Source organism: Drosophila kikkawai, chromosome 2R (genome assembly GCF_030179895.1).
Source record: "Drosophila kikkawai strain 14028-0561.14 chromosome 2R, DkikHiC1v2, whole genome shotgun sequence".
NCBI classification, from domain to species: Eukaryota; Metazoa; Arthropoda; class Insecta; order Diptera; family Drosophilidae; genus Drosophila; species Drosophila kikkawai.
The window spans coordinates 8,799,649-8,812,974 of NC_091729.1; the positions used below are offsets into that span (position 1 = coordinate 8,799,649).

The 13,326-nt window shown below is 47.3% G+C and overlaps 3 protein-coding genes across 4 annotated transcripts in view; 1 reads left to right on the plus strand and 2 right to left on the minus strand.

The window, feature by feature from the left end:
* Positions 1–2,594: 2,594 nt before the first annotated feature.
* Positions 2,595–5,467, minus strand: NimC1 (Nimrod C1). The gene is made up of 2 exons (XM_017167815.2): positions 5,175–5,467; positions 2,595–4,785 (listed from the first exon to the last, which is right to left on the minus strand). The coding sequence occupies exons 1-2, from the start codon at positions 5,388–5,390 to the stop codon at positions 2,740–2,742; spliced, it is 2,262 nt and encodes a 753-aa protein (XP_017023304.1). The 5' UTR covers positions 5,391–5,467; the 3' UTR covers positions 2,595–2,739.
* A 1,859-nt stretch (positions 5,468–7,326) lies between these two features.
* On the plus strand, positions 7,327–10,536 carry NimC2 (Nimrod C2). The gene is made up of 4 exons (XM_017167697.2): positions 7,327–7,423; positions 8,130–8,185; positions 8,250–9,165; positions 9,318–10,536. The coding sequence occupies exons 1-4, from the start codon at positions 7,331–7,333 to the stop codon at positions 10,278–10,280; spliced, it is 2,028 nt and encodes a 675-aa protein (XP_017023186.2). The 5' UTR covers positions 7,327–7,330; the 3' UTR covers positions 10,281–10,536.
* A 123-nt stretch (positions 10,537–10,659) lies between these two features.
* rk (G-protein coupled receptor rickets) overlaps positions 10,660–13,326 on the minus strand; it is a 29,569-nt gene continuing 26,902 nt past the window's right edge. For both annotated transcript variants that reach the window (XM_070284329.1, XM_017167685.3), the window contains 2 exons: positions 11,508–13,310; positions 10,660–11,451 (listed from right to left, as the gene is read on the minus strand). In XM_070284329.1, coding sequence (XP_070140430.1) covers positions 11,126–11,451; positions 11,508–13,310 — 2,129 coding nt within the window. In that variant the 3' untranslated portion in view covers positions 10,660–11,125. The remainder of the gene's footprint in view (positions 11,452–11,507; positions 13,311–13,326) is intronic.

Genomic DNA, 13,326 nt, shown 5'->3' on the forward strand with positions numbered 1-13,326 from the left:
GTATTATCGCTGGGTGTTTCGGTTAGCTTCTTGGATGATTCAGAGTCGCCATCAGAAGCCACATAATTAACGGTTGAGGGTGAAACGCTAGACGTGGATGTAATGTCCTTAGATGTGGTTGATGCTCGCTGACAGTTTTCAGGAGACCCCACGTAGCCTGGGCAACATACCGATTGTATTTCAAATTTATATGCTTCCTATATTGAGAATACAGATTACACACATTAAGCTCGTAGTATACTCTATGAATATAGGAATATTACTCTTTCTAATTAGTCATTATACCCTTGCAGGGTATTATAATTTCAGTCAGAAGTTTGCAACGCAGTGAAGGAGACGTTTCCGACCCTATAAAGTATATATATTCTTGATCAGCATCAACAGCCGAGTCGATCTAGCCATGTCCGTCTGTCCGTCCGTCTGTCCGTCCGTCTGTCCGTTTCTACGCAAACTAGTCCCTCAGTTTTAAAGCTATCTGAATGAAACTTTGCATATAGTCTTCTTTATGCTCTCACTGCTATATATGTCGGAACGGGCCAGATCGGACTACTATATCATATAGCTGCCATACAAATGTTCGATATATTTGTAGAAAAAAACTTATAACTTTGCTGTTTTTCAACATTTGTGCACCATTTTTTAGATATGGCCATTTTATATTATTTCAGAATTTTGGTAAAAATTTTATGAAAATCGGACGACTATATGATATAGCTGCCATAGGAACGGTCGAGAAATAAAAAAGAAAAAAAATTATAGTTTCGTTGTTTTTCAACGTATGTTTATCTACTCTGAGATATAAGCTTATTTTATTATTCTAGAATTATGGTATAAATTTCATAAAAATCGAACAACTATATCATATAGCTGCCATATAAACCGGTCGGTAGATGTAGAGAAAATGTAAAACTGGGAATGTAAAACTGTAACTGTCAAACTGTAAACATAATAAGTATAGGTAAAATGTAATGAAACTCTGTTTTGTGAATGTTTTCAGCATTTAAATCTATAATATAAACATCGAAACCAATCTGCAAGGGTATACAAACTTCGGCGTGCCGAAGTTAGCTTCCTTTCTTGTTTTTATATAATTTGTACCTCTTCCACAACTGAAGTGACCCCTCCAGGGATTTGCTCGGTTTTGTTAACTTTTCGAATGTAAGGAACTTTTACGTTTTGTTGGCAGACATGTCGAGCTAATGCTTCTGTATAGTTAAATCCAATAGCAAATAGAGCCGCGAAAACAATTAGCAATTTCTCTCGATTCATACTTATAATTTTAATTGGAATAAACCGCACAGCTCTGCACAAAAACTCAACTGAGCCAAAGCACTTTGTAGGGTCATTTTTTTGGCATTAAGAATTGCGCTATTTTTTATCCAGTTGATAACAGACTTTTTTTTCACAAAAAAATTAAGTCACATCCGTTTGGTGCTACATATACATATTAATGTAAAACGAACATCATATGTATGTATGTGTCCAAGTTCGCTAATCGCACTTTCGGAAATATATTTACAAATGAGAATTCTACTTTCGCAACATACAAAGCTACTCTAATGATGACTCACATTAAGAAAATTAGGCAAGCTTTCGCGAAGCGAAGTTTCTATACCCTTGCAGTTAGCAATTGGATCATTCGATCGATTTCGGTTTAAGAAGCAAAACAAAAGGTGAACAAATGTTGTCGTATATATAAAAATACAACATTTATTCTGATGTTCGTTTAATCTCAATCTGCCTTATGTACCATTCTACCTGCAATTGAAAAACAAACTATCTAAAATGATTTACTTAAATAGCTGTAGAACTGGGATCCCATTTTCCGTATAACCTGAAAGACTGACATGACTGAAGTCACATCTAATCCTTTATAGTGCCGCAAAAGACTCTTCATTGTATTGCAAACTTCTGACTAAAATTATAATACCCTGCGAGGGTAGGAGTATGCCAAAGAAGTACACAACTTTCTTTGTTTTACGATTGTAAAAATATCTGAGGCTAAATTTTGTATGTGCTATTTAAATTCAAATTTTATTAAATCTTAAGACTATCAAAGCCCTCTCTGATACATACATAGCATTGTAATATTCTCTGCTGTAAAAAAAATATAAGTGATTCGTTTAACTTTCTGCAAAATGAATGTCCATTAAATACAAATAATTACTTATTTTCAATCAAATTAAAATAATAATTACAATTACCGATTGTTCCTATAACAGCAAAATCAAATAGTGCCCCGGTTTACATAAAATTAAAATCGATATAAAACCTGGCAAAGTCATAATTTATTTATGCAAATTATGCGGATTGAATTACTGAAAATATCGGCAACTGAAATCAGCTGTTCCCCTACAAACAGCTTTTATGATATTTAAACTCATTCAGCGACTCCGAGGTCGCTTAATATCGACCGAATGAGAGAAAATGGAATGATTTACACTAAAGAGCTTGTATAAATCAAAGTAGTAGAGCTAAATGAAAGGTCGAGAAGCTTAAAAGATGTCCTTAATATTTTTTTTTAGTCCCTTTAAAATAATTTAAATTTTATTTTGAACATTACATATCTTGTAAATATAACAAAGATTACAATATATTGTATACTTAGTATCTCACTCATTTTTGTTTTATTTGAAATTTGTTAAACATGGAATGGAGACAGTTTTGCATTGAACGGTTAAATATTAAAAACATTTGAAGCCTAAAAGCTTAAACTAAAAATAAATTTTGAACCGAATATTAGAGAGTGTTTTCGTAAATCCCCTCTGTGCCTTCATCATTACGTCTGGAAGTGGATTTTCGATACATTTTTGTGCCTGCGACTGCAATGGCCGCTATGACGATTATACCTGCACACCAGCCCATTAGGATCAGCCATTTGGGTGCCGAAGTGGTGGTCTTTACAAGGTCTCTGCCTTCGGCCATGGCCTCCGCCCTCGTGTCCTTGGGTTTCGGCACCTTGCAGACATAGCGGACCTCCTCGGAGCTGTACTCCTCGTCGCCGTCATCAGTGCAAGCTAGCTGGCCACTCGCCAGGTCACAGCGACAGTGGGCCATATTAAGGCAAGGTTTGTTCTGGTCATCCACACACACCTTGGCGCACTTGGCGGTATTCAGCGTTCCCTCCTCGTCGTACTCCACCCAGCACAGGCAGCCGCCGGTGCAGTTCCAGTGGGGGAGTTGTAGAAGGTCAGCGGATGACTTGGAACTGGTTGTATCGGCCAGTATCGTGGCGTCTGTGGTGTCGCTAACTGTCTCGGACTCTGTTGTCTCGGAGGTACTTGTGGTCTGCAGCTGACAGCCCTCGGCTGTGCGCTCGTATCCCGGCCAGCACCGGCACTCCTCCGGGGCCACACAATCCCCGAAGCCGCAGTCCCCGGAACAGTGAGGCTGGCAGGTGGTGGCCGAGGACTTGACGTGCCCGGCCAGGCAGCTGCACTCATCCGGAGCGGAGCAGGTGCCGTTCACACAGGTTGCCTGGCAGACGGGATGGCATACGGAGGGAACAGAGCTGTTGTCCTCCGGCTGGTAGCCCTGGTGGCAGAGGCAAACGTCCGGCGCCACGCAATCCCCGTTGATGCAGCCTCCTTCGCAGATCGCCTCGCACTCATGCTGGGAGCCGTTCTTGAATCGATAGCCCGGATCGCAGGAGCAGGTCTCCGGTTCAGTGCACCTGCCGTTAATACAGCGAAGGCTGCACTGCGGCTCGCAGGTTTCATCGGGACCCATCAAGTGGCCGATTAGACAGACGCACTTTTCGGGCGAGAAGCAGAAGCCGTTGGGGCAGCCCTTACTGCACTTGGGCTGGCACTTGCCGGTGTCACCGGTGGACTCGTAACCCGGATAGCACTCGCACACGTTGGGCGCCACGCAGCGGGCATAGTCCTGACACTCCTCCGCGCAATGCGGGTCGCAGCGATCACCCTTCATGACGTAGCCGGGATTGCAAATACATACATCCGGCCGGAAGCAGGATCCATGCTCCGGGCAGCTGGAGCAAACGGGTTGGCAGCCAGAACTCCCGGCGGAATACCCGGTCTCGCATTCGCACACTCCTGGCCTCACGCACCGACTGTGGTTGCCACACTCCTGCTCGCAGAAGGGCGCGCACTGATCCTGGCCATCCTTCTGGTATCCTTCTAAGCAGGCGCAAACGTTCGGTTCCTGGCAGCGGGTGTTTGGCCCACACGCAGGCTCGCAGACTGGCTGGCAGTCGGAGCTTTCCTTCGACATGACGTAGCCGGGCAGGCACTCGCACATGGCTGGCCCCGCGCAGAAACTGTTGTTCCCGCATCCTTCGGCGCATACAGGAAGGCAGCTGTCACCTGGGGCTTTCCGCTCGTAGCCCTTCTGGCAGATGCACTGATTGGGTCTGTCGCACACTTCGTTCTTGCCGCAACCCTCGCAGACTGGTAGGCAGGCGGAGCTTTCCTTCGACATGGCGTAGCCGGGCAGGCACTCGCACATGGCTGGCTCCGCGCAGAAACTGTTGTTCCCGCATCCTTCGGCGCACACGGGAAGGCAGCTGTCACCGAGGGCTTTCCGCTCGTAGCCCTTCTGGCAAATGCACTGACTGGGTCTGTCGCACACCTCGTTCTTGCCGCAACCCCCGGGGCACAGGGGGTGGCAATCGGCTCCAGCGTAGCCCTCGTTGCATTGGCACTGATTTGGGGCTGCGCAGAAGCCATTCACAGGACAGTCTTTTGAGCATACTGGCTTGCAGTTATCGACGGATCCTGTGTAACCTTGACAGCAGAAGTAATTGGTGTCCCATTTGTAGTCCACCTGGGGGAAAGCGGGCCAATTATAAATATCTAGTTTGTGTTTCACAGACTAAGTACTTAGCGAAATATATTAAATTATATGAAAAAATGTTGCATTTAAATATTTGGCACATCTGGATATTTGCGATAATTGACATAACGGAGCATATAAAATTGAAAAACACTAACGAATGAACATTTCTGGAACAATCTTTGCAACAAAGGGGAAACTATAACAAAGGGTTTCCTGGATCTCCAAACAAAGAAATCTTGGTAAAGGGGAATTACATTTAATCCAGTATAAGACTCGATTTATTAGTCATATAATGTCACTCCACGGCAATCATTATTATTACATTTATTAAAATATCTGAACTCTAAACCTAAAGCTTATTGAGTAGTTCCGCTTACCTCATTTTCCCATCCATACTGAGTGCGATATCTAGTCTGCCAGCCACCCCAAAAGGAATGGTGCTGGTAAGGCACCCTTTTGCTCTTGTAGACCGAATGAGTGTAAGTTACATAGGCATTGCGGGAGCAAACGTTTTGTCTATAAGTCAGAACCCCTTCGAAGTGTGCAACTACCAGCAGGGTGAGGCCAAGCACCAGATGGAAAAACTGGGACATATTGGGGATATTTCTGCGAAAAATAAGTATGATTCCACTTCAGCTATCTTTAAGAGTTCCGCTCAACGTTCCGAATTCAACTGAGCTCTCAGTCTGGAACATTCCCATTGTAGTGGCTCCCTGTAGACTGCATCCGTTGAGCTTGAGATAAACTAGACTTTCGTGCTTGCGAATATTAAAGCTTTCGTCTTTGGAAGCGATTTGAATATCCTGGTTTCAAATTTCACCTACACTTCCTAGAAACTGGAGGACCTTGAAAACATAAAAATATTCCTATGGCTTGGAAATAAAAAATTAACCTTGAAAGAGCTCCAGTTGTGAGATCTATAGTTTACTTAAACACTTGTCTTTCCTGGTACACCACAAATTGCGTATTGCGTATTGAAAAGTCTTTTTGGGTGGCCTTGATCCCACAGAAATTTGTTTCTTGTTCGAGTTACAGATAATTCAATTTGTTCAAAGGCAGTGAGTGCATGACTAAATGCTTATCAAGGAAATATTTGTGCATGTATTAATGAGCAAAGCTTTTGTGTCCCTATCAATGTAATATCAACTTTTAAATTATACTAATTTCTCCGTTGAGGAAATACACTACGAAAAAATGCAGGAACTCTAGACTTCATTTAAAAGTAAGGTTTGTTACATTGATCGTTCAGATGATATTGGGGTGAAAGTGCGAAATTATTGTTTTCAAATTCGAAGCTTTTGGGGCTGCTAATTTTTGTTTTATTTTTATTCTGACGGAAAATGGTTCTAGCGACATTAATTCGCAAAAACAAAAACATAATATTTTGTAGTTCTCTTTCAATCCTTGATCAGCATGACCCTACTTCGACGATCATCTTACAGGAAAATTTAGCTTCCTTTTTAGTCAATATTATTATTAATGCTGATATCAACTATTTTATATCTTAAACAAGAAAAGTTAGCTTGTATACTCTTGCAGTTTGTAATTGTATCGTTAGGAATCGATTCATTCTGGTCAAATCATTAAAAAAATAAAAGAAAATATATAAAAGTGGTGTATTTCTACATAGCATATAATAATTATGTTTTAATAAAATGAATGATTTATTGATCAGACATCAGACAACCATATTCAAATGTATCAAGCGCACAATTTGATTTCCTTTTTAAGCCTCACTTTTGGGCTGCCATAACCCACAGTGCAGAGCGTTGAATAAAACTGTGTGAGGCTGTTTGATTAGTCATTTTTTGTGGTGCCAGCCTTTTTAAAAATTTGCTTAACAATTGGCTTAGTTGGACCTATAAACTTCGGATCGATTAAATTCCGAATGGATAGTAGAAACTTTTCATTCCCTATTCCATTAAGTTGTGAAATATATTATAAAGTACTTTTTGGCGCGGAAAATACATATGCATCCAAGAGATTCAGAAAATAGAATAAAAATACAACTGTGTAATTGTTCAACAAAGTAATCAATCGTATTTAACAGATAACAATAGCCAGAATCGCACGACGATGATTTACTTGCAATTCAATGTTAAGGATCTCAACTTGCGTGGACTGCACTTGGACTCGAATCGCAATCTCTGGGGCTAATGTTCTCCCTGTCTTTGGGTTCATTAAACACATATTCCACATGGGTATCTGTCCCACATAAAAGGCGATAGGCGGAGGAATACACAGAACGATAAGCGTGCAAGTCCGCGTTGCTCGTTCATCGGATCCATTGGAGGCCGATCGCTTGATCATTTGCCAAGTGTGTTTCCAAGTGAGCAGTCGACCCAGTCATCATTCAAGAGTTATTCCCAGGATCGGAAAGGAATATGTGGTCTCTCCTAGTGGTATTCTTAGTGTGTGCAGGACTGCAGGTCCAGGCCTGTGTCGAACGAGTCCCGTGAGTACTTTATCTGGGTATTTTCAAAAGATTTTTGTTAACCAAGCAAAACCCCTGCGAAACTCAAGAATGGTGAAAATGCGCGGTACGCTGGTGACAATGCGAAAGAATCAGAATATGGCCAACTGCACTGGGAATTGCGGGTCCTTGGTGGGCAGAACTCGAACCGAAGTAAGTAAAGTGAATCTTAATCTTGAAATTATTTGGAGCCAATTTCCATTCAGCTCTGAGAAGTGAAATATTTATTAAATATATTAAAAGCATTTTTTACGATTTCCAATTATCTTTCAACATTAATTCAGATACCTCAAAAATTTCCACCATAAAATTAAATTGAAATAAAATTGTTTTGCTGTGAAGAATTAAATTATCCTTTACAAAATGTTTTGTGGAAACCAGATTCTGGATTCTAAAAGAAAAAGTGTACAGTAATCAATCCTTTTTTGCTTGAAACCAATTTTAAATCGAAAAAAAAAGTTCTACTTTTTTTAATTTTATTCTTTTTGCTTTCCTTTTTTTGAGAGCTATTGATAAACATTTAAATATTATACGACAATAACCAAACAAGTAGTATGGCTCTCTTTGGACAGTTTGTGTTTTGATCTTTTTATGGGTTTTATTGCTTAAAAAATATTATTATTTACAATTAATAAAAAATTGATTACAGAAACAAAATTACCAATCCCTTCAATGAAATAGTTAGTATTCAAAGCGAACAAATATAATTTTTGCGAGTATAAAAAACTATTTTCCCAAGTAATACACTTCTTTTAAAATGATAACCACAATTCTAAAATATATTAAGAAGAATCATTTGAATATCTTATTGTTTTGCTTTAAAGAAATTATGTTATTTCACCTACTTCTTTTCCCCCAGACTTATATGTCGTCCGAAGAAGTTTGCTGCGATGGCTACAAGCGAAATGAAGCCGAGTTAGTATCCTTACAAATAATTTCATGTTGGCAAATTATGTGACAGTGTGTCCTTCCACCGTAGTGAATGCGCGCCCCAGTGCAAGGATTGCGGTGATGGAATCTGCCTGGCGCCCAATGAGTGCCTGTGCCGCAAGGGCTACTCTAATCGACGGAATCGAAGCCACTGCGAGCCGGAGTGCAGCGAGTCCTGCGTGAACGGCAGCTGCGTGGCCCCGGACGAGTGCCAGTGTGTCTCCGGCTACAAGTTTGTCAACGGTTCCAGGACAGTATGCGAGCCGGTCTGCTCGGAGAACTGCGCCCACGGCCACTGCGCGGAGGGTGGAAAGTGCGTGTGCAACGTCGGCTACCAGCGGGACGAAAAGCTGAAGAAGTGCGTGCCGGTCTGCCAGGACGCCTGCTTCCGCGGCGACTGTGTGGCGCCGAACGAGTGCAAGTGCCGCGCCGGCCATGCGCCACGGCTGGGCCAGCCCTGGAGATGCGATCCGATCTGCTCCAGCGGCTGCGCCAACGGCGCCTGCCTGGAGCCCGAGGAATGCTACTGCAAGATCGGCTACAACCACACGGACGGTAAACTTACCTCAGGCTGCCAGCCGGTGTGTGAGCCGGCTTGCGTGAATGGCACCTGCATCTCACCCGGGCAATGTGCCTGCTCCGAGGGTTATGTCTACGCCGACGGCTCCCGCAATGTGTGCGTGCCCACCTGCAAGTCCGGCTGTGAGAACGGCTTCTGCAGCTCTCCCGGTCAGTGCGAGTGCCACGGGGGCTTTGTAAAGACCTCGCCGCATCGGTGCACGCCCACCTGTCAGCCGGAATGCAGGCCCAACTCCCAATGCATCGATCCCAACACCTGCAGCTGCGATCCGGGCTATGACTTTGTCAACTCAAGCTCTCTTGAGTGCGAGCCCCAATGCCAGAGGGGCTGCCGAAACGGGATCTGCAGCAGTCCTCAGACGTGCACCTGCCTGGAGGGTTACACGGTAAGAAGTTCTTGTAATAAAATGAACTCATCTGCACATTTGCAAACACTTAAATAATCCCAAGGCTGACAATTTTATTTCTTTTAGATATCAAGAATTAAATTTATGTGTAACTAACCTTTCTTGGTTTATCATTTATCCATTCCGACCAGCCGCTGCTCTATTTCTACTGCATTCCAATCTGCTCAAAGCCCTGCCTGCACGGCAGCTGTGTGTCGCCCAACGAGTGCCGGTGCTTCTCCGGCTATCGACCCAGTGCCACCCTGGGATCGAGTGTCTGCGAGCCGATCTGTAGCCAGGACTGTGGACACGGCCGCTGCATTGCCCCGGAGGTCTGCCAGTGCGACGAGGGCTACGCGAAGCGCTGGCCGCGCGGTTCCTGCGAGCCGCATTGTCCGCAAAAGTGCGTGAACAGCCACTGCGTAGGAGCGGGTCAGTGCCGCTGCTATGAAGGTTACAAGCTTCGAACGGGCTCTAGTTCCATCTGCGACCCGGTGTGTTCGCCCAGCTGCATCAACGGCACCTGCGTGGAGCCCAACACCTGCGCCTGCCTGACGGGCTTCGAGGACACTAAGGTGTCGTACCAGTGTGTTCCCACCTGCCGGCCCAGGTGCGAGAACGGAGTATGCTCAGCTCCCGGGCACTGTGACTGCAATCCCGGCCACGTAGTGCTCAATGCCAGCGAGCCGAACTTCTGCAGCCCGCAGTGCTCGACGCAGTGCGTGAATGCCGAGTGCCTGGCGCCCGAAAAGTGCGTCTGCCTGCCCGGCTACCAGATGATGCCCGGCAGCAGCAGCGAATGCGAGCCGGTCTGCTCCAAGGGCTGTCGCTTTGGCTGGGAGTGCACAGCCCCGGACACGTGCGAGGGAATTATTTCCGGTGTCAGCTCATCCCAGCCTGGACACCTGGCCTTCCACTGGACCATGTTCGTGCTGGCCATCCTCCTCTGCCTGGCCCTGGTAATGACGCCCCTGCTGGTCATCCGAGAGCTGCAGCGTCGGCGGCGCGAAGGCGACAAGCAGAGGACCCACCTTATCGAGAACCCCTCCTACGGAGTTGTGCTGGCCAACAGCGAGGAGGCGGCCAGCGAGCAGGCCATAGGTCTGGGGGACTAATTCCGCAATCTCAGGAGCCACAGACTGTTCTCCACCTCAGCTTCAATTTCTATAAAATTTGATATTAGAACCCTGAAAACTCTAAAAAGTGAAATATTTAGTACTCTTTGGCAGCTCAAATTCATAATTGAAGAGTTTTTCTTTCTTATTTCTGTAACCAAGCTGAGAAATCTTTAGGACAGTCCATGGCTTTCGCAATCAAAAGACAGTCTGATGTATGTGAATGTTATTTAATTCGAATGTTTATGGCCAGGTTTTGCATGTAATCGTCTCGTTTCACTCAAGGTATACACCGATGAATGCTTGGCATCATCGAACATAATACACGCATCTATAAATTAATCTATATATTTACGCCTAACATTTACGGTTAAAAGCTAAGAATGCAATCTAATTTAATAAGTTATGCATAATACTTTGTGTCAACTTCCCATGTAACTATTTCTTGTAATTTTGTAAATGAGAAAAACAAATTCTACATCATTAAAGAATAAACCATATATTCTGAAAATAATTTTTTCGTATTAATCCTGAATGAAAATTCAATGGGACTGCGGACTGGTCTCCTTAAAGCTGTGTCGCCCTGTTGGGTTTCGTGAGACATCTAATGGTTGACTGGGTCCTGCTCTAACTTAACAAATTGACTACTTAACACTACATATACATATATATATCGCAGACTCCTAATGGGACTCTGCATACTTGGTGTCTTACTAGCCTAGGTGTCATATTCTCCCGCCCGCATACAATCTACGAACACAGTCAGCTTTTCTCCTGCTCCCGCTACCCTAGAGAAAGGTCTCCCTGTTGGCTCTGCGCATGCCCCGCCAGCCGTAGTCCCACCATCATGGCGGGGCGTCATTGGGATCGGGCGGAGGCTTCGCCGGCTGCAGCACCACTGGGGGTGGCGGTGAAAGTGTTGGTGTTGGCGATGACGGTGCAATGAGGAAGCCGCTGGCGGCTCCTGGCAGTGGCATGCCCAGGAAACTGGGCGCTCCAGCGTTGGCAGAGTCGCCGTCCTCCATAATCACCGAGCTGTCCGCTGCCGAGGGAATGGTGGGCAAGAATCGCACTCCCAGCCGGGGAGGCGAGGAGTCCTCCTCCTCCTGGACAGCCTCCTGGCGCACTAGTCTCGGCTTGGCCGCATCCAGTTGGGCCTTCCCGTTGTGGGCTTTAAAAATCGCATCTTACTGTTATAGGAAAGCAATCAGGAGCCATTGTACTCACCTATGATGGATGGCAGGGGCGTGCTGCTGCCAGCACTCGAGCGGGAGAGACGGAAGGTCGAGGTGCTGGCGGTGGTGGCCGAGGCCGAGGAATCATTCCTCGAGCTGGACAGGTTCGAGTCCTGCGACGTCTTGCGGGTTATCAGCCAGGCGGAGTGCCGCCTCCGGCCGTGCCCGCCGCCGTGAGGGTAGCCGTGCGGCTCCAGCATCTTCAGCGGCATGCTGCAGTTGCCAGGCGGCACGGGGGCCGAGGAGGGCGGCCCGTGTCGCCAGCTGGAGGAGCGCGAGCTGCAGAAGTTCTCGCTGGAGATGGAGCTGGCTCGGTTTTGGCGCTGCTGGCGTAGCTCGGCGAACTGGTACTGGTATGGATTGGCCGCCGCGGCGGTGTAGGCCCGTTGGCGGCGCGGCTGCGGCTGGCGTCGCTGCTTGCGGCGTCGCCGACGGTCGCCACAGCAGAAGGCCCGCAGGCGCTGCCACAGACTGGGCGTCTGCTCCATCTTGTGCCAGTTGGGCATCTCGCTGGGCAGCATCCTCAGGCAGCGGCAGCCCGGCGGATGGGCGACGGCCGCAGCGGGCAGCAGCGGCGGCGGCAGCTCACCCCTCTTGGTGCGCGCCACCGCCCCCCGGGCTCCCCCCTGCCCATGTCCTCCTCCGCCTCCTCCCACCACCCGGGACTCCTCGAAGTGCTTGCACAGAGTCACGCAGTCCTTCTTGAACTGCTTGGTCATGATGGCGTAGAGGAAGGGGTTGCAGCAGCTGTTCAGGGGCAGCACGAACACAGTGAAGATCTTGGCCTGCTCCAGGGAAATGAGCTGCAGTCCAAAGATGGCCGTGATGGAGAAGAAGGCTATCGGCGACCAGCAGAGGAAGTCGGTGAAGACCAGGAGGGCCATCCGCTTGGCTATCCGCGAGTCGTTCGTGTTCCAGGCCTGACTGCCTCGGATAGCCCAGTACATCTTCAGGTAGCAGCCCATCAGGGTGAGAAAGGCGCAGCCGTTGATGATCATCAGCGAGATCACGTAGGTCAGGCTGGCTGGACCCGTGGTCGTCTCGAAGGGCAGGCACACGGCAAACTTCCTGTAGTCGGAGACTCCCAGCAGGGGCATCAAGGCCATGATCAGAGCGAAGACCCAGCCCACGCTCATGATGTACCCCGCCTGCCGCAGGGAGAGCCTCTTGTTGAGGTGAATAGCGTGGGTGATGGCGTAGTTGCGCTCCAAGGTGATCACCGCCAGCGTGTACACGGACAACTCCGAGCTAAGCACTGCCAGAAAACCGGACAGCTGGCACAACAGCGACATTTGCCAGGGAATGGCAAACATGCGGAACTCGCCCAGGGTCGCCGCGTCCACAATGGCCAGGATGCCCAGGTAAATGCCCATGAAGAAGTCGGCGGCCGCCAGATTGCAGACCAGAAACCGCGGCACGTCCATCTTCGAGCGCGAACATAACAGCACAAACACCACGGTGCCGTTGCCCAGAAGGGCCAGCAGGAAGACCACCCATACTCCGCAACGCAAGGTCCACCAATCGAAGAGATCGGCGCAGGGAAGAAAGGGACCCGGCATCGGCAGGCACTGCACCGAACCCGGCTGGAAGTCCTCGGCGGACATGCCCGAGAACAGGCCGGTCCCGAAGCCATAGCCCGTGGCCGGACCGCTCACGTCGTGCTCCTCGAAGTACTCCTCCATGAAGCTGGTGGCGATCTGACCTCCGCTCTGCGACTGCAGCTGGTCCTCGTTGAAGTTGGCTGCTGCCTCCCAAGGATCGTGCATGGTGGCTCCCAGCTGCTTGCTGAGATTATCTGCAAGGGAATATAG

Bases quoted from the DNA above. Each gene is read 5' to 3' on its own strand.
- NimC1 (XM_017167815.2), bottom strand. From the start codon at position 5,390: ATGTCCCAGTTTTTCCATCTGGTGCTTGGCCTCACCCTGCTGGTAGTT. The intron at 4,786-5,174 runs GTAAGCGGAACT...GCTTTCCCCCAG, and splicing joins AGTATGGATGGGAAAATGAG to GTGGACTACAAATGGGACAC.
- NimC2 (XM_017167697.2), top strand. From the start codon at position 7,331: ATGCGCGGTACGCTGGTGACAATGCGAAAGAATCAGAATATGGCCAAC. The intron at 7,424-8,129 runs GTAAGTAAAGTG...CTTTTCCCCCAG, and splicing joins TGGGCAGAACTCGAACCGAA to ACTTATATGTCGTCCGAAGA. The intron at 9,166-9,317 runs GTAAGAAGTTCT...CATTCCGACCAG, and splicing joins CCTGCCTGGAGGGTTACACG to CCGCTGCTCTATTTCTACTG.